The sequence below is a fragment of the Trachypithecus francoisi genome, unplaced genomic scaffold (genome assembly GCF_009764315.1).
Source record: "Trachypithecus francoisi isolate TF-2019V2 unplaced genomic scaffold, Tfra_2.0 Lachesis_group6, whole genome shotgun sequence".
Lineage (NCBI taxonomy): Eukaryota > Metazoa > Chordata > Mammalia > Primates > Cercopithecidae > Trachypithecus > Trachypithecus francoisi.
Genome location: NW_022681471.1, coordinates 106,218,335 through 106,240,295, shown reverse-complemented (window position 1 = coordinate 106,240,295; position 21,961 = coordinate 106,218,335). Strand labels below are relative to the sequence as shown.

At 35.6% G+C, this 21,961-nt stretch overlaps 1 protein-coding gene across 1 annotated transcript in view; it reads right to left on the bottom strand.

Moving 5' to 3' along the window:
• DMD (dystrophin) overlaps positions 1-21,961 on the bottom strand; it is a 2,224,438-nt gene that overhangs the window by 557,199 nt on the left and 1,645,278 nt on the right. The window contains 2 exon segments of the mRNA XM_033201414.1: positions 17,014-17,129; positions 17,132-17,224. Of these exon segments, the coding sequence (XP_033057305.1) occupies positions 17,014-17,129; positions 17,132-17,224 (209 nt within the window).

Below are 21,961 nucleotides of genomic sequence, written 5' to 3'. Positions count from 1 at the left end.
AGCCTGAGCAATACAATGAGCCTGCTAGGTTTGAATCCTGGCGTGATCACTTAGTAGTTATATGGCAAATGGGAAAGTTAATTAGCTTTTCTGTGCCTCAGTTTCCTCCTTTGATAAATGGGAATATTAACAGTATTTATGTGGAAATATGATTGTGTGGGTTAACTTAGAGAATTCAGGGAGAACATTTACAAAGGTGCCTGGCACGCCCGAAGGATTACATAAATATTAATCATCAGCATCATCAACATCATCATCATGATCATCATCATCATCACTACCGCTAGTACATCTACTACTAATTTTAATGAGTCAAGCTATATTCCCCACAGTGTGAGCCCCTTCTGAACGCAAAGCAAGTAGCTCACTGTTTTATAGACATTGTCTAGAAATGCTGCAACTCTAAAATTCTCCCTTTAACTTGGAAGATAAAAGTGAGTGCAAAGCTCTATCATTAAAATTTTACGCTTGAATATTGGTTAAATTTGCTTTTAAAATGTGTTTTCTCATATTCACCTACAAGTAAAATAAATGTTTGTTCCAGGTGAACTATTATTCAAATTTTTAATGACTGTGTCTCAAAGGAACTTCAAAAAAGGCAGTGCAGAGTAATGAAAGGGCATCTTCCCAGGAAGTTTTGCTTGTCCATTGTTTTGCAGTTTGATCTTAAGGAAGTCATTAACCTTGTAAATGCCAGTTTTGTCATCTGTAAACTAGGATGGGGTTACTTGCTCTGACCATGACTCCGGCTTGTCCTGAGGTATCAAAATCAAGCAATTGCTTGGAAAATTATAAAACAGGATCCTAATATGTTTATGAACAAAAAGTTCTACATGTTGGACTTGTTATTTTTCCTTGGATACTGTATTTACATTCATGAACCAAGGGATTCATGGAAAAATGTAGCTGTGTTAGCTAACCACTAAGAGGTCGTTTGCTCTTAGATCCATTCTCTACCCATTTCCTACTCAACTCAGTATTGAGACGTACTAACTCCCACAGGAGCTCAGAATTTCCTGGGATTTCGTGCTAGCTGACTTCTAATTAGGTTAAGTCATGAGACACACTAGTGGGAGATAGAAGAGCATGAGAAAAGGTGAAACAAGAGAATTATCCCCTTTCTCTCTTTGTCTTGGCAGTATCTCCTTTATGTCTCCATTTCCCACTGGACAGCTGCTCCCTCTGTAATTCCAGTACCTTCTGTGCAGACCTTATAGTGGTTGATTTAGCACCCGATGGTTCTGGTTTCTGGGCTTTGGTAAAACTTGTTGGTTCCCCAACCCTTGAGGTGGTAATAGTTCCCTGAAGTTACTAAACTCTGGGTTGCCTCACTGTCTTCTGTTGGGTTTGTCAGCTCCTTCATTCTTGTGGAGCACCCAGTCCTCTGTATTGAATTTCCTCTGTTTGAAATATCTAATGTGGTTTATAGACTAATTCCTGACAACATGAACTGAAAGAAATCTCACAGTAAATGACCCTACCTACAGTTCCACAGGGGAAATTGAATATATCAAATATACATTTCATGAAATATCAGACTTTACATCTTGCATCCTTTTCTCTAGTCTCAGAGGAAGAGGCGACTTTTCTGCTATTGGAAGTTGATTTCACCATCTGGGCACCCATCTATTCTGGGATCCTCCTCCACATACTCCCTCTCTCTTTGTGTGTTCCAACTTCTTGCCTCTCTGCGGGGTCCTTCTCTAGAGACTTCAAGCATGAGCGTCTCTCTCATCTTTAAACAACAACAACAGTATTCCGCACTCTATCATTTTCTTTCCTTTGACAGTCACACTCTTTAGAAGGCAGATACTTACTCATTATCTCAACTTGATTATATTCCTGCCACTCTCCAATTCATGAAAATCAGGTTTCTGCCATCGTCGTTCCACTAAAACTATTCTGACAGAAGTCACTATGACAAATTGAATTATTGGCCCCAATTCTTTACCTCTCCCTGTATCCATGCCCTTTGCTAAGTAACTTTGAAGTTCTTCCTACAAAAGACAGCATGCCCTTGACATTGAGCTTGGTCATGTGACTTGCTTTGCCTAATCCCTGTGGGATATCAATAGAAGTAACACAAGCAGAGGCTTGAAATGTATTTATACAGTGTGGCTATCCCTTTTGCACTTCTCCATTACCTTAAAACAAACATGCTCTGGGCTAGCCTACTCATCTCAGGAGGAGAATGAGTGACATATGGAACAGAGTGACCCCAATCAACCTGCAGCATAAAGAAGTGCCACCCCACCCAAGCTGTAAACTCATGAAAGGCAATTGCTATATGCCACTTACATTTGTGAAGATAGTTAACTGATTCAGTTACCAAAAGCCAATGACTATGGAAAGATTTACGTTCTTATTTACTTAATTTATTTGCAGCAACTGGTGCTGCTGACTATTCTCTTCTTGAAGTTCTCTGCTTTCTTGGCTTCCACTCTTTGGGTCGGTCGCCTCTGTATGCTCTTAGTTTGCAAGGATTTTTTTTTTTTTTTTTGCCTGTCCTTTAAATATTAATGTTCTCCAAAATTCTGTCTCTGGATCAATCTGATTATATGTTGGTCCTCAAGTGGAGCAGGAGGCAAGGAACATATCCCCAGGGTAGTTGTATCATAAGGTTTTGTTTTTGTTTTTTTTTTACTTACAGCCAAATCTTCTACCTCCATTGACACTACCTTAATTTATGTCCCTATCATCTCTTGCTCAGGTACTAAAATAATCTTTTTTATTGGCTCCCTCCCTCCACTGTCAAACCACCCTTCCATCTACATACAACTGCTTAAATGATCTTTTTGCAATGCAAATAGAACCTCATTTCTCCTCTGCGTAAAACTTTTTGATGGTTTGCTATTACCTACAAGACAAAGTCCCAACCTCTTTCTTTGGATTACAAGGCCCTGAAGGATATGACCCCTACCTAAATATTCACTTCCATCTTTTGGTATCTTCTTCCTTTTTGAGCAATTCCATAATTGTCCACATGAGAATATAAATGCTCTGAAAGGTTAAGTGACTTGTTCAAGGTGACATACCTAGTCAGTGAGTCATCATAAAAATGCAGGTTTCTGGAATCTCAATTCAGGTTCATTTCAATTCAGTTAAAGAAGTTATGCATCCATATAAAGAAATTGAAGGAAAAGGATTGGGTTTATTTTAACTGAGCTTTGAAGAATATAAAATAATCTTGATAATTATAGCATGATTGGAAAATTACTATGTATAATAAAGTAAGGCATTTCCAAAAAAAAAGACAGCAGAAAAATACATATTTTGTTTATTTTTGAAAATCACTAAACAATTTGGTCCCAAAAATGAATTAATGTTCTATAAATCCTTATTGGGAAAAGAGAAGACAATTTCTTCCTTCCTTGTGTGAATTAAAACGACCTATAAAACTTCTTTATGGATTTATAATAGAAATGTTAAAATAGCTGTAAGAAAGCCATTTCAAAAGTAAAAGCCTCTCACCATTAACTTCAAGACTCATCTATTAAACCTCTGACATTACCAAACAACTCTGTTTCAGAAGGTAACACTCTATAGAGGGCATACTATTTAAGAAAATGGCCCTCATTTTCCAGCTTACTGAAAATGATTAATCTTTACAATAGCTTTGAAGACTACATACCAACGCCATTACTTTTTTGTCCTTTCAACAATGACTACGAGCTGAGAGCAGACTAGTAAATGTGTTATCGGCCAACCCATTAGAGTTCCATTATTTTCTGTCTTACATGGCTTCATGTAATGAATTTTTATAATTAAACTAATGGCATACAATATATTTTTCCCCTCTTTACTTTCAGGCCCCATTTCTCTTCCAGCTTCTTTGGAATAAGTTTTATACAAAAAGAAGGGAGGAGAGGTCTCTAAGTGCTTCGTTACCTTAATTTCATTATGACATTTTTGAAAGCATTCTCTTTATCTGGGCTCTCTCTTTAATTTGCTGACTTTATTAAAAGGCTTAAGCAATGCTGTAATTAACAAATCACCCAGCTACCCCAGGCATCTGAGAAAAGTCGGTTGAGAGAGTGTAGAAATGGAGGGGTGGAAATGATTCCAGAAACAATACCAGAGGACAGAACCCCAGAAAATGGCAATTTTCAGCTCCTTTTCAAACCCCATGAGCATATTGTGGTAGACTGCATTACTGTTCTCAAATATCCAGTGCCTTTTCATGCCAGAAGATTATACATCGGCATCCCCACTGAACTCAGGAATGGCCATGTGACTGGTTTTGTCTACTTGTCACTTCTAGGCAGAAGGTTCAAGAACCATGTTCCTTGCCTCTATGATCATGAAAGGATGTACCAAGATGGAGATAACATCAGCCATGGTCCCTGAGTGACTAAGCTAAGTAGAACACTCTCATCAATCTACAATGAACATGTAACATGAGTAAAATATAGACTATTAAGCCTCTAGATTTGAGATTGCTTATTACTGTAGCTTAGCCTATGCTGACTGACATACCTATTGAGATATGACCTTGTTTCACATAGAGTAGGGCCATTCTATTACCTCCAGATAGTCCTGGACCAGGACCAGGGCCAGAATAAACCAGTATAACGAAACATAAAGAACAGGTTCTCTTATTAATAAATAGGAAGTCGTATAAATGTTGAGGAAATGTTTAGAGCAACAATATCCCTGTTTTTCTGAGCTACAGGTAACATCTCAGAATATATTCTATAGGACAGAAGCTGCCTATCGTGACCATAAAAGAAAATAGCTCCCTATCCATTGTGTGATGGAGGCTCCCATCTAGGTAGCAGTTATGTTCCACAGACATGGCTATTTTTTCATATCTATAGCTGGCAAGCAGTTTCATGAAAGAGAAAAATGGAGACTATGTTTCTAAAACTGTGTTCATAAACTTGAAAAAATAAGAAAAGATCTGTAGTCAATGACATGCAGATATACTTTTTAACATACCATAAAATTCACCCACTTAAAGTGCATAATTTTCTGGTTTTTAATATATTCAGGGTTGTGCAACCATCATTATGATCAAATTTGAGAACATTTTATTTGTCCCCAATGAAACACATACCAATTAACCGTCCCTTTCTATTGTCTATTCTCCTCTTCCTTCAGTCTTTACTGGATGTTTTATATGAATGTATTGATACAATTTGGGGTCTTTTGTGACTGGATTCTATCACTTAGCATATTTTTGAGGTTCACCCATGTTACAGTGCATACCAGTATTTCATTTCTTTTTATTGCTAAATAATATTCCATTTTTGGATGTAGGACATTTTAAAATTTATTCATTAGCTGGTGGACATTTGGGTTGGTTCTACTTTTTGGCTATTATAAATAATGCTGCTATGAACATCTGTATAAAGGTTTTCTGTGTATATGTATTTTCATTTCTGTTGGGCATACACTTGAGAGTAGAATGGTTTTGTCATATGGCAGCTTCATGTTTAATATTTCCAGGAGACTGGGAAAGGTAGCGGTGGGGGGAAAGGGAGGATGGTTAATGTGTAGTGAAATATATAATACAAAAATATAGTTTGATAGAATGAATAAGATCTAGTATTTGGTAGCACAAGAGGATGACTACAGTCGAAAAAATTTATTATGCATTTAAAAATAACTAAATGATTATTATTAGATTGTTTGTAACAGAAAAGATAACGCTTGAGGTGAGGGATATGCCATGTACCCTGATGTGACTGTTACACATTGTATGCCTGTATCAAAATATCTCCTGTATCCCATAAATATATATACCTACTGTGTACCCACAAAAATTAAAAATTAAAAAAAATATTTCCAGCAACTTCCAAACTTTTTTCAAAGTTGTTTCACCATTTTACATTTCCACCAGTAATGTGAAAATTCCAAGTATACTTCATCTTGTCAACACTTTTATTGTCTGTATTTTTTGTATTAGCCATCCCAGTGGGTAAAAAGTACTATCTCATTGTGGTTTTCATTTGCATTTTAAAAATAATCAACGATGTTAACCATCTTTTCATGTGCTTATGGAGATCTGTACATCTACTTTGAGAAATGCCTATTCAAACTGTTTCTCCACTTGTAATTAAGTCATTTATCCTTTTTGTTGTTGAATTATGAGTTTTTACATATTCTTGATACAAGTATCTTATCAAATATATGATTTACAAATATTTTTACCCATTCTAAGGATTGTATTTTCACTTTCTTTACAATATTGCTTGCAGTATAAAAGTTTTAATTTTGTTAAAGTCCAAATTATGTATTTTTCCGTTACTTTTGCTTTTGGTGTCATATCTAAGAAAACATTGCATAATCCATTGTATTCCTACATTTTCTTGTATGGGTTTTAAAGTTTTCATTCTTATTAATATATTTAGCTCCATGATTCATTAAAATATTTTATTATAAAATTTATTTTACAGAAGTTTTAAAACTTTTTATTTTTAATTTTATTTGCTTTAACTGACAAATAATTGTATACTTTTATGGGGTACAATGTATGTTTTGATATATGTATACATTGTGGAATGATTATATCAAGCTATTTAACATATCTATCACTCATATATGTATCATATTTTATAGCAAGAACATTTAAAATCTATTATTTTAGCAATTTTGAAATATACAATATTATTAACTATGGTCACTACGTTGTGTCATAAAGTCTCAAAAGTTATTCCTCCTAAAATTTTTACCCCTTTTGATCAACATCTCCCTGTTTTCCACCCCCAAATCCACAGCCTCTGGTAGCCACCATTCTACTCTTTACTTCAGTGAGTTTGACTTTTTCAGAATCCACACATAAGTGAGATCATGTAGTATTTGACTTTCTGTGCCTGGCTTATCTCATTTAGCATAATGCCCTCCAGGTTTATCCATGTTGTCATAAACAAAAGGATATTCTTCTTTATTTAAGGCTGAATAATACTCCATTGTGTATATGCACCACATTTTCTTTATCCATTGATCCATCCATTGATGGAAACTTAAGTTGATTCCATATCATGGCTTTTGTGACTAATGCTACAATAAACACAGGAGTGAAGATATCTCTTTGACATACTGGCTTAAATTCTTTTGGATATATACCCAGAAGTCGGATTGCTGGATCCTACGGTAATTCTGTTTTCAGTTTTTTGAGGAGCTACCATACTGTTTTCCATAATGGTTGTACTAATACACATTCCCGCCAATGATATACAAGTGTTACCTTTTTTCCACATCCTTGATCAACACTTGTTATCATTCTTCTCTTTTATAACAGTCATTCTAACAGGTGTAAGGTGATATCTCATTGCGATTGTAACATGCATTTCCCCAATGATTAGGATGTTGAGCATTTTTCACAAACCCATTGGCATTTTATATATATCTTCTTTTGAGAAATGTTTAAGTGTTTTGCCCATTTTAATCAGGGTATTTGTTTTCTTTTATGATACATTTAAGCTAATTTTTGTGTATGGTGTGAGGTAGGGCCAAATTTCATTACATTTCATGTGTATATCCAGTTATTCTAGCACTAGGTTTTGAAAGTCTATTCTTTTTCCATTGAATTGTCTTGGTACCCTTGTCAAAAATCAGTTGAGCATAAAAGCAAATGTTTACTTTTGAACTTTCAATTCTATTTCATTGATCTATATGTCTATTCACATTCTAGTACCACATTTTCTTAATAATTGTAGTTTGTAGTAGTTTTTGAAATTGGAAAGTTAAGTCCTCCAATGTTGTTCTTTTCTCAAGGTTGTTTTGACTATTCTATGTCCCTTGCATTTCAATAGAAATGGTAGGATCCACTTGTCAGTTTCTGAAAAAAAAAAAAAAAAGCCAGTTGTGATTTGGATAATGATTCCATAGAGTCTGTAGATCAATTGGGGGGATATTGATATCTTAATAATATTAAGTCTTTTGATCTGAGAACATGGGATATTTTTCTATCTTTTTGAGCTTTAATTTCTTTCAACAATGCTTGTATTCTTCAGTATACAAGTCTTGCATCTCTTTTATTCCTAAGTTTTTACAACTTTTTGATGCCATTGTAAATATTTTCTTAATTTCACTTTTAGATTATTCATTTTTAATGTATGAAATAATTCATTTTGTATATTGATCTTGTATCCTACAAATTTGATGAATTATTTTATTATTTCTAATATTTTTTCACAGATTCTTTAGAATTTTCTAATTATAAGGTCATGTTGTCTACAAGTAGAGATAATTTTACTTATTCCTTTCTAATTTGGATGTCTTTTATTTATTTTTCTTGCCTGATTTCCATGGCCTGGACTTCCAGTACAATACTGAATAGAATTGGTGAGACCAGGCATCCTTCACTTTTTCCTGATCTTAGGGGAAAGCATTCAGTGTTTCACAATAACATTAGCTGGGAAGTTTTTGTAGTTGCCTTTTATCAGGTTGAGGAAATCCTCTTCTGTATTAGTTTCCTAGGGCTTCTGTAATTAAGTGTCACAATCCAGGTAGCTGGGTAGACAAAACTCATTGTCTCAGACTTCTGGAGGCTAGATCCAAAATCAAGAATCCAGCAGGCCATACTCCTGCTAAAACCTGTAGGGGAGAATTTTTCCTTGCCTCTTCCTTGCGTCTAATGATGGCTGTTAATCATTAGTTTTACTTGTCTTTGAACTGTAGCACTTTAATCTCTACCTGTAACATCACATGGTGTTTTTCCTGTGGTCAGTGCCCTTATGTGGCATTCTTCTCTCTGTGTATGCCTCTTTTCCTCTTCTTATAAAAATACCATCTTAACTTGACTGCATCTGCAAAGACTCTATTTCTACATAAGGTCACATTTGCAGGTACCTGGGCTCAGGCTTTTAGTATGTCTTTTGGGAGCGGGGGACACTATTCAATTCACAATACCCTCTATTCTTTATTTGTTAAGTGTTCTCTATTTTTCAAGCTTGAAAGGGTTTTGTACTTTGTCACATGAATTTTCTATATTTATTGTGATGACCATATGATTTTTTGTCCTTTATTCTATTGATAAGGTATAATACATTGATTAAATTTTGGATGTTAAACCAATCTTACATTCCTGGGATAAATCTCACCTGGTTATGGTAGCAATCATGTTAATATGTTGTTGTATTAGGTTTGATAATTTTTTGAGGCTTTTCAAGTCTATTTTCATAAGGCATATTGCCTGTAGCTTGTTTTCTTGTGATATCTTTGTCTGGTTAGGAAGTATTCCTTTCTCTTCTATTTTTTAGAAGAGTTGTTTATATGTTTGGTAGAATTCATCAGTGAAGACTTCTGGGCCTGAGCCTTTCACTGGGGGAAGTTTTTAATACTGATTCAATTTCTTGTTATACATCTATCCAGGTTATCTGTTTGCTTAGTTGTTCATAATACCCTCTTTTAATTATTTTTATTTCTGTAATGTTGGTAGTAACGCACCCTCTTTTTCTCTAAGATTAGTAATTTGAACATTTCTTTCTTAACCAATCAGCTAAAATTTTGTCAATTTTGTTGACCTTTTCAAATAACAAAATTTCTAGATTTTGGTTTTGTTGATTTTTTCTATTATATTTTCTTCCTCTATTTGATTTTTTTCACACTAATTGTTATTACTTCCTGCTGCTTACTGTAGATTTACTTTTCTCTTCTTTTTCTAGTTTCTTAAGGTAGAAGCTTAGGCTATTGATTTGAGATCTTTTTCCTTTTTAAATATAGGTATTTATAGTTATACATTCACTCTAAGCACTGCTTCAGCCTCCTTCTATAAGTTTTGGTATGTTGTATATTTATTTCCATCTATCTCAAGATATTTTTGTATATTTTTATTTCTTCTTTGGCCTATTGGCTATTTAAGAGTGTGTTGTATAATTTTCTCATATTTATGAACTCCCAAATTTACTTCTGTTACTGATTTTTAATTTTACTCCATTATGGTCATAAAATCTGCATTGTATGATTTTAATCCCTTTGAATGTAGTGAGACTTATGTTATGACCTAGCATATGGCCTACCCTAGAGAATATTTCATGTACAGTTGAGAAGAATGAGTATTCTGCTATTATTGGATGAAATGTTGTATAGATATCTGTTAGGTCTTGTAAGTTTATAGTCTTTTTCAAATGTCTATTTCCTTGTTAATTTGCCTAGTTGTTTTATCTATTATTAAAAGTGAGATGTTGAAGTCTCGAACTATTTTTGTTGAATTACCTCATTCTCCCTTCAATTCAGTCAGTTTTTGCTTTCTGTATTTCCTTAATTTTTTTTCTTTTTTTCTTCGATTGGATTATCCCATTTATCTATTTTCAAGTTTGCTGATTCTTTCTTTTGCCAGCTTGAATCTGATGTCAAGTGAAAAATTTAATTTCAGTTATTGTGCTTTCCAACTCCAGATATTCCACTGGGTTCTTACTTATAATTTCTATCTCTTTATTGATATTCTCTATTTGTTAAGATAAGCACATGGGCTTCTAGAGTGCGCAAGAACATGTCAGAGATTGCCAAAATCTCCTATGGACATCTCATTCTCCAGAGCTTCATTGAAAGTTTTTCTCCAGATCTATGTTTACCTCAACTAGCATCACAGCCTTAGGAATCTATTATGTTAAAGAATTGCTGCTAATTGATTTGGACCAACACCCTGGAGTTAGGGCTTTTCCTAGAAAGTTATCTCTAAGTCAGGCCAAATAAAGGCAAGGCCATGTATATAGGTTTATTCCAGGGAGCTGCAAGATAGGTCAAATAGTGGCAATGCTCTTGGAATAAAATTGGCCTTTTTGAAGAATTACCATACTGGTCTACACTCTCTGGTGGCTAAAAGGCTGTTAGTTTTCACAGCTACTATGGTTGCAAGGCTACTGATTTTCAAGGTTACAGTGGAGCTGGGAGAAAGTGACGGGAAAGGCCAACTTAAAAAGTCTCAAACTCTGCCATTTTTATTGAGGGTCAGCATTTCAAAAATTGTTGCCAGCCTTTGATTAATTCCCAGAGTTCAGAAAAGGTGATTTGGTGCCAGGCGTGTTGGCTCACGCCTGTATCCCAGCACTTTGGGAGGCTGAGGTGGGCGGATCACTCGAGGTCAGGAGTTTGAGACCAGCCTGGCCAACATAGTGAAACCTTGTCTCTACTAAAAACACAAGAAATAGTTGGGTGTGGTGGAGCGTGCCTGTAGTTCCATCTACTTGGGATGCTGAGAGACTCACTTGATCACAGAAGGCAGAGGTTGCAGTGAGCCAAGATCATGCCACTGCACTCCAGCCTGGGTGACAGAGTGAGACTCCATCTCAAAAAAAAAAAATTAAAAACAGAAAAAAAAAAGAAAGAAAAGAAAGAAATAAAGAAAGAGAAGATGATTTTGAAAATTTTTGAGGAGCAGATTTACAGAGTTACCACATTATATTTTCAAGTATGGGATAAGTTAAATTGTGAAAAGAAAACTAGAGAAAATGTGGTACAATCAAAGCATAAGTTATTCAAGACTTGGTGACTCTGCATTAAATATTTATATAATATAATAGTTACCTGGGGAAGCTAGCCCATTACTACCTGTGATCTATCAGCAATGTAGAGAGCACTCTGTATGCTTTGAGAAGTTTAATAGTTTCATTCATACTTTAGGAGGAAAAGTACTATTGGGTTATTGATCTTTTCTCTTTAATCACATAGAAACTTTAGTGGAGAACAAAAGGGAATAAAGAAAATACATGAAGAAATGGTAGGTCCTGGCAAGAGATTTCTAATAATGTTTTTCATTATTGTACCAGAAACTCAAACCTCAAACTACTAGCGTGGGTCAATTTGCTGATTCAATTTTGTACAACTCCAAAAAATACACAAAATATATACAAGAAAAATTCAGTTTCCACTACTGTACATATTTTTATGGTGGATGAGGTATCTGATACCATCAATCCTTCCACAAATCACTCACAATGTAAAGCACTACTTCCATATTTGAAAAATGTCTCCCTTTTTAGTAAAATAATTTGAGATACTCGAACAGCTACCTTAGTTACTATATGCAATAAGTTCAACTTTTAAAATTAATTATGTGATTATAGAATATCTGTGTTTCAAGTTTCCTAAAGAATGCCTTCAAAAACACAGAGATTTTGCAGCCTTGGAAATGTTTATTTAATAATTTGAAAATTATTGAATTTCTTGCTTCAGATAGTTTTAAATATTATATAGCCAAATCAGCCAGGCTCAAACAAGATTTCACTTCTCTATTGAATTCATGTACTCTCAGCTCAGCCAAGCACAAAACAGCTAATGCTGTCACGTTTGAAAAGCTTTTATGCTGAATTTGACACAAAAGCAATCACAAAGCCGACAAAAAGGGAATTTTTCTTTCAAAAATGGAAAGGGGAAAATATAAATGAAAACTCTGAGCCTGGGAAAATCTCTCTTGACACTGGAAAAGAAAGTTTAAAATAATCAAGAAGTAATTTTTCCAAAGAATCCATTGCCAAGTTTGGACCAATCTTAAAAGCCTAGGGAACAGGTTATGAACTCAACCAAGAATCTGCCAAATGAATTAAATCCTATGATGATCACTGTTGGCGGTTTTAGGTGCCAATGGCATACTATTTTTGCCTCTTGTGAAAGTTCTAAATGGCATCATCTCTCATAGGATTCTGTCATAGCCTACTGGCAAAGATTTTGATTAGAATGAAAATCTTGTATGTTTTTGCCTAACATCTGTCTTTCTATCTCAAAAGAACTTTATTGTTGTACTAGGTCCATAGAGAAGATAAAATTAAAACATGAAGCCATGTGGCTAACAAAATTAACTACTTTCTGACTTCATGTTTTTGTTTTAGAAAAATTAAGGGTGAAAGAAAACAATTATCAATATGTTATGGCCATCTCTTTAATGGCCTGCTAATTAATTGTTGATACTCTATGCCATCTGCATTCTGTTTTTCCACCAAATCAAGATTCTCTTGTTGCTGTTTCTTTCGACTCTGACCATGCTTTCAAGATAAACTTCTTCCACATGACATCTCCGATTTTATTTCTGTTTTGTGAATCGGTTGTTATTGTCCCCATTTATTCTCCACTCTTTATCTCTCTCTCTCTCTCTCTCTCTTTATTTTTGAGATGGAGTCTTGCTCTGTCACCTAGGCTGGAGTGCAGTGGCGTGCTCTCGGCTCACTGCAACCTCCGAGCCTCCCGGGTTCAAGCGATTCCCCTGCCTCAGCCTCCCGAGTAGCTGGGACTATAGGCATGCAACACCACGCCAGGCTAATTTTTGTATTTTTAGTAGAGACAGGGTTTCATCACGTTGCTCAGGCGGTCTCAAACTCCTGACCTCGTGATCTGCCGGCTCAGCCTCCCAAAGTGCTGGGATTACAAGCATGAGCCACAGCGCCCGGCCTCTCCACTCTTTTTTCTAAATAAGAGAGGAGTTTTTTCTAAATGTCAGAGCAGCAAGGAAATAAAGATGGAAATTAATGAAATAATATAAAGAATTAAAATGATAATTATTAAAAGATGTTTAACAACATTGATAAATATTTATGCAATAATATTAAGTTTATAAATCAGAATTTAAAATTTAATTTACTTATGTAGACATTAAAATATATGTAGATAAGACTAGAAGAGATTATCAATAAAGATTAGCAATTATGAATCATTAACGTATCAAGATTTTTGGTAATTTTCTTTTTAGGTTCAGGTATGGTGACTGGCTCAAATCTTAAGAGTATAACAGTGTTGGTGGTTGGATTTGAAACATATCATTGTTGCTCACTAGTGAGAGTTAGAGTGGTCATCACTGAGGTGCTGCAAAGGAGGCTGGCTGCTGTAATCATAGCTCTCCAAGGCTGTAGACATAGCTTCGTGATTGCCTTGTGAGACTCACAGACTCTCTTGTTAATCTTAGGCACACAGACTCAGAATGAACTTACGGAGCAAGGGGGTGTTGCTTTAGTCATTTAATGCCTCCTCCTGTCTATTTTCACACTTTTTTCCTAAAAGAAAATTGTAAGTAATAAGCCAGCTAATATCACTTAGTAGTGATGACACATTCAATGTAAAGACCAGATATCCATTTTATTTGCTCTCTACCTTTTAGAAGAATTAAACATTGTCATTTCAGTAAAAATGAAATGCAGTTTGCAATTATTGTTTTATTTTTTCATTGAAGAATATAATATAAATTTTTTTCCCAGTATACTATTTCATTGCTTTCATTTTCTACCTGTTGGTTTATCAGTAATGTAATATAATCTTATTTGTCGATTAATAATTACATGAGTATTTTTCGGATTTGTATGAGGTTTTCTTGCTTTGTTTTAGCCACGTAGACAAGTGGAAGAGGAAGCCTGTGATGTGATCTACAAGAGTAACTGCTATGCAGTCACATCACAACTCTATCACTTCAAAAGAAGATTCTGAACTTCTCTAGCCTTCAGTTTTCTTATCTGAAAACTAAGAATAATCAGAGTACTTTTCAAAGAAAGTTTTGAAAGCATGAAAAAACCAAGATATGTAAAGTGACTAGCATACTTTTTGACACACAGCAAACATTCACTAAAAGTTATTATTACATTAGGATTACTTTAATTTTAGCTACATCATTCAATAAATGAACGAAAAAATTACAGCTTGGCCATCTTTATCTGTATCGTGAACTTACATTGAATCTGCAGTAATATATATCATTAAATTCCTAAACACAGAACACAAACAAAAAATGTCAATCTCTACAGATAGTGGCTGAGCCATTTTTATGATGTAGTTTTAGACCACTCCAAAGCATTTTTTTAAATTTCAAAAGTTTGACAAAGGATAGCAATTATAATACAATTCTGGTTTTATTTTAGGTGTTTAAAACATCTTACATGTTTTGACAATGCAATTGTTTTGTTTTCTACTTTCATATTTCCTTCTGCAGGTATTTTGTCTCTTATTTAAAGCTACTTGCTCTTCTAAGGGCAATTAAACCCTAATCATTCTTACCATCACTTTAGAATTTTCCTAGATTAAATTATTTCTCATTTGCCAACTACCAGAGTCCTCTTGCTGTAGTCAAATCTATCACTATATGCCTCTCATCTCTCCTTCTTCTCATCTAACTCAAGGATCCAGTCCAAACTTCGTATTTTCTGCTTATACCTTCTTACCAGTTAAGTACTTTGGTTTGTGATCCATAGATTCATAGTATCCTAAACTTATAGAGAAGAAAAGAAGTAGCATAAATAATATGCTGACTACCTCATCAATATGACTAGAGCTTTCAAGAATAACCACGATTCTATATATTACATAGTCAGACCAGGAATTAGGAAAATGACCATTGGAAATTCCTAATTCATCTATGCTCATCCATTGAAAAAACTATTAGTGGTAACATGTGTCTCTTGAAAGAATTTTTATTCACCTAGATTTTGACTCCAACAGAGCTAATGATAAGTCTGTAAAATTCTATGTGGCTTTCTAACATTCTCATCATATAAACTAAGATCTTGTCCTCGTAGCAGCTCAGGTCCCTTTGATCAAATAGCTATGACAGAGATCGGCTAAAAGCTCACTAATTCCATTAACTCTTCCTGAAATTAAATCAAGAACAAGTTCTGTGTGATGGGACGTAGTGGAAGTGATATATGTAATTTCCAGGCCTGGTCATAAAACTCCACGGATTGACTGACCACATTCTCTCTTCCTTTTCTGCAGTGGCCTTTGGCAGTGTGTTAAAAATGACAGTGTCACAAAATTGGAAAAGTCTGGGTTTCCAAGTGACCGTGTTGGGGGACAGCTCCTAAGAATGGCTTGTCAACCTCTGCTGGACTATGATATAAATAAGAAAGCAGTCTTTATTGTACTACGCTATTGAGATTTCAGAGTTTATTACTTACTATAGTTTAGCATAGTCTAACCTGACTAATTTGGAAATGGAGGTCATTTCATCCAAGAAAACAATATGGTTTCCTTCTTAGATGACATAACCAATTTAAGAATCAGATACTGGTTTAGCAAAAGGCCTTTTCTGTCAGATAAAATATCTACAGAGGGTTTTGATCAAGTGCCCAATCTGATCAACCTCCTAACATATTACTTCCCTGTTCAAAATACCTTAAAGCTTAACCATTGTTTAACATTTAAGGGCTTTTCAAACTGACCAGTAAATACTAAGTTTGAAGGAATTAAACGCATGCAAAGCACTATGCATGCTGCTTGGTAAAACATAGTTATTAAGCAATTTTCTTCCTTTTCCTTTCCTTTTCTTTTATCCTGAGGAAATATAGACTTCTAAGCAGACAGATATTTGAGGAAATTTCAGAGAAAAGAGAAAGAAGGGAAGAATGAGCTGAGCAAGAGGTAAGAGAATGAGGGAAGAAAGTGAGAGTACTCTTTATTTCTGCCCAATCCTTATACCCACCCACCCCCATTTCTTGATCCAGGGCCTCCAAATAAGATATGAAAGAGCAGACTTTTTCTAGGAAGGAATTAAGCCCGAATGGTTGACTTCATGCAACTACATAAGTACGTATACCAATTTTGAAATGATCTTAAAAGATGGTGCAACAGAAAACCAGTCCACTATATCCAGATTACTAAACAAAATTAACTTTAAGATTGACATTAGCTGTCAATTTTCCTCTATTCTCTACCTTGACTCAAAAGTTTACTGGCTAGGCATGGTAGCTCATGCCTGTAATCCTAGTGCTTTGGAGGTCAAGGCAGGAGAATTGCTTGAGGTCAACAGTTCAAGAACCCATCGCTACAGAAAATAAAAATTTGTAAAAAATTAGCCAGGCATGGTGGTACATGCCTGTCGTCCCAGCTACTAGGGAGGCTGAGGCAGGAGGATTGCTTGAGCCCCAGAGTTCAAGGCTCAGTGAGCTATGAGACTTATGCCACTGTACTTTAGCCTGGGTGACAGTGAGACTCTGTCTCTAAGACAATAAATACAAAAAGTCTACTGTTCATTTCAGCTTTAATGTGATTTTCTGTTAATAAATTTACATTAAACATCATTAAATTACAATCCATGGTATAATTTTTATCAAGTGTAACCAGTATTTTATTTAAAAAGGTATCTTTGATACTAACCTTGGTTTCTGTGATTTTCTTTTGGATTGCATCTATTGTATAGGGACCCTCCTTCCATGACTCAAGCTTGGCTCTGGCCTGTCCTAAGACCTGCTCAGCTTCCTCCTTAGCTTCAGCCATTGTGTTGAATCCTTTAACATTTCATTCAACTGTTGCCTCCGGTTCTGAAGGTGTTCTTGTACTTCATCCCACTGATCCTGAATTCTTTCAACTGGAATAAAAGGAAAAATAAATATATAGTAGTAAATGCTAGTCTGGAGAAGACATTTTAAATGTACCTTCCAAACATTATTTCACATTTATGCTGCTTATTTAAAAAAATTATGCATTGTGTTATTGCTAGGATGATGAAAAACATGATTCCTTACATTTTTGATGGCAAATATTAGTTTCTGTTAAATTATTTTCCTGAAGGTGACATAGAAATCAACATAAATATAAAATTTTAACTCAATTTTTGATCCCTAGAACCAAATACGAATCATCTTTTAGGAAAGTACTACAGCAGAATATCCATATCCCCTTATCCTTGCCACTTCAGCACCCATCAGCCTGATTTCCCAGTGCCAGCATTGGCATTTCATTGCCTGAAGGCTTTCTGTTGCCACAAGTTTGCTTTGCCATCCATGTGGCAGGCTAGACATACCAGGCAATTGATGCCTCCCCTCCAGCCCCCAGAGGCAACCTGTAAATAATGACTAATTGTAGGAATCGGGATATTGATACACTAGCTCCCTTGATGCTAGGGGAAATAACTCTGAGGCATGTATTTTACAAGGGTTTCAGAGTTTCCCAAGGGATGAAGCTCCAGTGGCCCACAACAGCAGCTGGCTTGATAATGCACACTCTTCACTGGCTGCCTTGCCTTACCTGTCTCAATTTTCCACTCTTCTACTGATTTATTTACTCCCAAATAAATCACTTGCTCTTAAAACCTTTTCCAAGGGTCTTCTTCTGAGTGAACCCAAGGGAAGATAAGAGTATTAGAAACTTCTCTTTTTTTTTTTTTTGAGATGGAGTTTTGCTCTTGTAACCCAGGCTGGAGTGCAATGGTGCAATCTTGGCTCACTGCAACCTCTACCTCCCGGATTCAAGCTATCCTCCTGTCTCAGCCTCCGGAGTAGCAGGAACTACAGGCGTGTGCCATCATGCCCAGCTTTTTTTTTTTTTTTGTATTTTTAATAGAGATAGGATTTCACCATGTTGGCTGGGCTGGTTTTGAACTCCTGACCTCAGGTGATCCACCCACCTCGGCCTCCCAAAGTGCTGGGATTACAGGTGTGAGCCACAGCGCCCAGCCAACTTTTTTTTAACAATACCTAAGAATTCACGCTGGGTACATTTTGTAAGACTGGCTTACATTGAGGCTATCATTGGTATCACTGGAAGTGTAAGAGGGAGGTGCTGTATAGATTCTACTCTGAAACATGTTCTGTACGAATATTAAAATAAACACGATTACATTATTTTTTCTATACAATTTCTCTAAGCTGGATTTATGAAATAAAAATAATACAGAAAACAAGTAATAAAACCGCCATCTAATTTATCCCTTAAGCATGAAACCTGACAGACATTCTAGATTCTTTCCTAAGTGTCAACCAACACCTCATATAGTTACAAATTTCTCTCATATGTAACTTCTTTCTTCTTTCTATTGGCACTGCAAACCTCTATCATTTTTGCCCTCACATCCATAAGAGGCTCTATATCATCCTCCCAGACTCAAATCTCTGTTTTAGAATGTAAATTCTACCCTATAGAAGATTAAAACTAACATAAATCTGATCACTGTACTCCCTCATAAAAAAACCCTTCAATGTTTCCACACTGTCTTCTGGAATATTTTAGCTGGACATACATGTTCTTCTGTGATTTTGCCTAGGTAATCTGGGAGGTTTATCTACAAAGGAACAAGTCATAAGAAAATCAGGATGTAAGAAACCATCACAGATAATACAAGAACCTTGGAGCAGTAGAGCTGTTACTACATCTAGGCCCAAGGGATGAGGGGAGGGAAAAGTGGCCAGAAGCAGAGAATCGTAATGAGAAAGCACTTTGAGAAGAGCAATAACAGTTTGTCAAGGGACATAGTCAGCCTGTGGCAACCTCAAAGGGAAGGAATTAGGAGAATAAATATCTTGACCTCACTTTACCTCCTGTCTTCAATTTCCTTCTAGGGCTCTTGGGTGCCTAAACCAATTGAAATCCAAAGGGCATGGGAGCCCAATGATGACACAGGTCAGCCTCCCAGAATAAAGAGCAAGGGAGAGAAGGTCAAAGAATGGGTACAGATGGACAAACAAAATGTATATGGCACAGAACTATAAAACTATGTTTCTTATTTTGTTATGGAAGTAAAGTCCTTTTTAATTAACCCTGTTGCCTCCACAAAGTTATGTGAAGTTATAAGTTAAAGAAATACTTGAGATGGCCAGGTGCGTTGGCTCACGCCTGTAATCCCAGCACTTTGGGAGGCCAAAGAGGGTGGATCACAAGGTCAGGAGTTCGAGACTAGCTTGTCCAACATGGTGAAACCTTGTCTCTACTAAAAACACAAAATTTAGCACATGTCTATAATCTCAGCTACTCGGGAGGCTGAGGCAGGAAAATCACTTGAACCTGGGAGGCGGAGGTTGCAGTGAGCTGAGATCATGCTGCTGCACTCCAGTCTGGGTGACAGAGGAAGACTCCATCTCAAAAATAAATACATAAAAAGAAATACTTGAGACAGTTTGTAAATAAGCATCAGGATTAGATAGACCCCACAAAACTAGTAATTGTGACATGAAATCTAAAACATAGTCCCCAGAATAATTAAAACTGAGTAAGTGGCACACATTATAGACTACTGTGTGTGTGTGTTTTTTTTTTAATCAGGTTTATTTCTGTTTGGGTGTTTGCTATGTATTGCAAAACTAGTCGATAGAGAAATAAAAAGCAAAGCGTCAAATGCAAGCGCATTCTCATTTATATGGCACATAGACTGAGCCCAACACGGGGCTGGGAATGGACTCCTGGTAAATACAACATATAGAGAATAAATAAAACACAAAGAGAAAATAAGATGAATGAAAGACTAGAGAAGGAAGAGGAATATCAAGAAAGTATACTATTATAGAACATGGAAAAGAAAGATTTTGGGAGACAAAAACAATGGCGTTCAAAGATTAGAGAGAGACTTACGGTTAAACAGAGGTTGACATGTTAACGGAAGTTGCAATAATATGTCGACTAGTTTTGCAATACATAGCAAACACCCAAACAGAAATAAACCTGATTTAAAAAAAAACAGTAGTCTATAATGTATGCCACTTACTCAGTTTTAATTATTCTGGGGAATATATTTTTGATTTCATGTTGTATTGTTGCAATTATCTTCATTTAACAGATGAGGAAATAAGACAGTGTTAAATAACTGGTCTAAGGTCATATAGATAGTGACTGTTGGAGCCAACACTTGGATTCAAGAAGTTAGACCCCCAAAGCCCATGCCAAAAGTATCCATTGGCTTTGGTCATATGAAATTCCCTGAAGACCATACACAAAATGATTTCAGTGCAGTGGTAGAAATCTTATTGTAGGAGATTAACAAATATCTATGAAAAGGTAAAGACAGTAAATTGTAGACTATCCAACCATAGATCATTATAAGTAGGAAGTCAGAGGGGAGTTTGGTGTCAAGAGAAGTTTTTCCCCAAATATGGAAAACTTGTGTATGAATATAGGTATTGATGGCGGAAAATGGTCAAAAGACAAAGATGATGCCAGATGGAAGAAAAGTCCCTGAGAAGGTGAGTGTATTGAACATTAACTAACTACCTCCTTCTCCTGTGTTTCCCCTGTTATTTCTCCATTTGTGCAGTTTCCCCACAATAGACCTCTCTTTGCTCTGTGGATGGTGTGTACTTAGTTTTAACTCATCTCCCTGGTTTTAATGGTTAATTGAAAAATGGACTTATGGTTCCAAGTAAGGTCAATCAGAACAAATGAAACAACTCTAGGATTGTTGTTGTTGTTGTTGTTTGTGATTCTAAAAGAGAAAACCCATTGTTCCCTGTTTAAGATGGATGAGAAAGCATGTAGTTCTTCAGTATCCTGATATCCATCTTAGAACAATTAAGAGGAATTAAACAGAACAAATACTGGGGAGCAGAACCATGCAATGGAGAAGGAAAACTAGAATCTGGTCACACTATTTGATTACTGACACAAGCCTTGCCTACCTTTCAACTGTTTAATGACACTGATCAATACATTTCTTCTGAGTAAGTCTAAGCTACTTTGAAATGGATTTTCCATTATTACAATGTACAAGTTCTAACTTACAGAGAGAGACAAACTCTTGATGTAAACAAAGGTCTTCTAGGAATTGTACAAGAATCACTGGAATTATACATGGGGATAGCTTTCAAATATAAAAGTTTAAAAGAGGACTTTGATCCTGCTTAAAGTAGCTTTAACTGGGGTATCTAGATAAATACACTTAATGCTTATATCACCTTGGAGGAGGTCCTACATAAAAAATTTCCAAAGCCCATAGAACCAAAACTTAAGAAAAACGTTATGGCATTTAGACAACATTATTCTGTGAGCCTTATGGGTAGGAAGGGATTTTTGCCAGCATATGCTTACCTCTTTCTATTCAATTTCTTTATATTATAAATACATAAATGAAATTGACATTCAAGAAGAGAGACATTTGGGGACAAAATTATCCCAGGACATTCACATATAGTGTGGCCTTGCCTGGTTACATCCACGGTTTAAGATATATTCTATTCTTTTTCCCTTTTAAGTAGATCTTTGATAACGGAACACGCACTCAAATGTCATCATCACATATAAAGACTTCCCCTGCTTTCATATGCAGCCATTTTCTCTCACCATAGTACTCCAATAACACTTTGTTAAGATTTTAAAACTTGTACCGTGTACTACTATGATT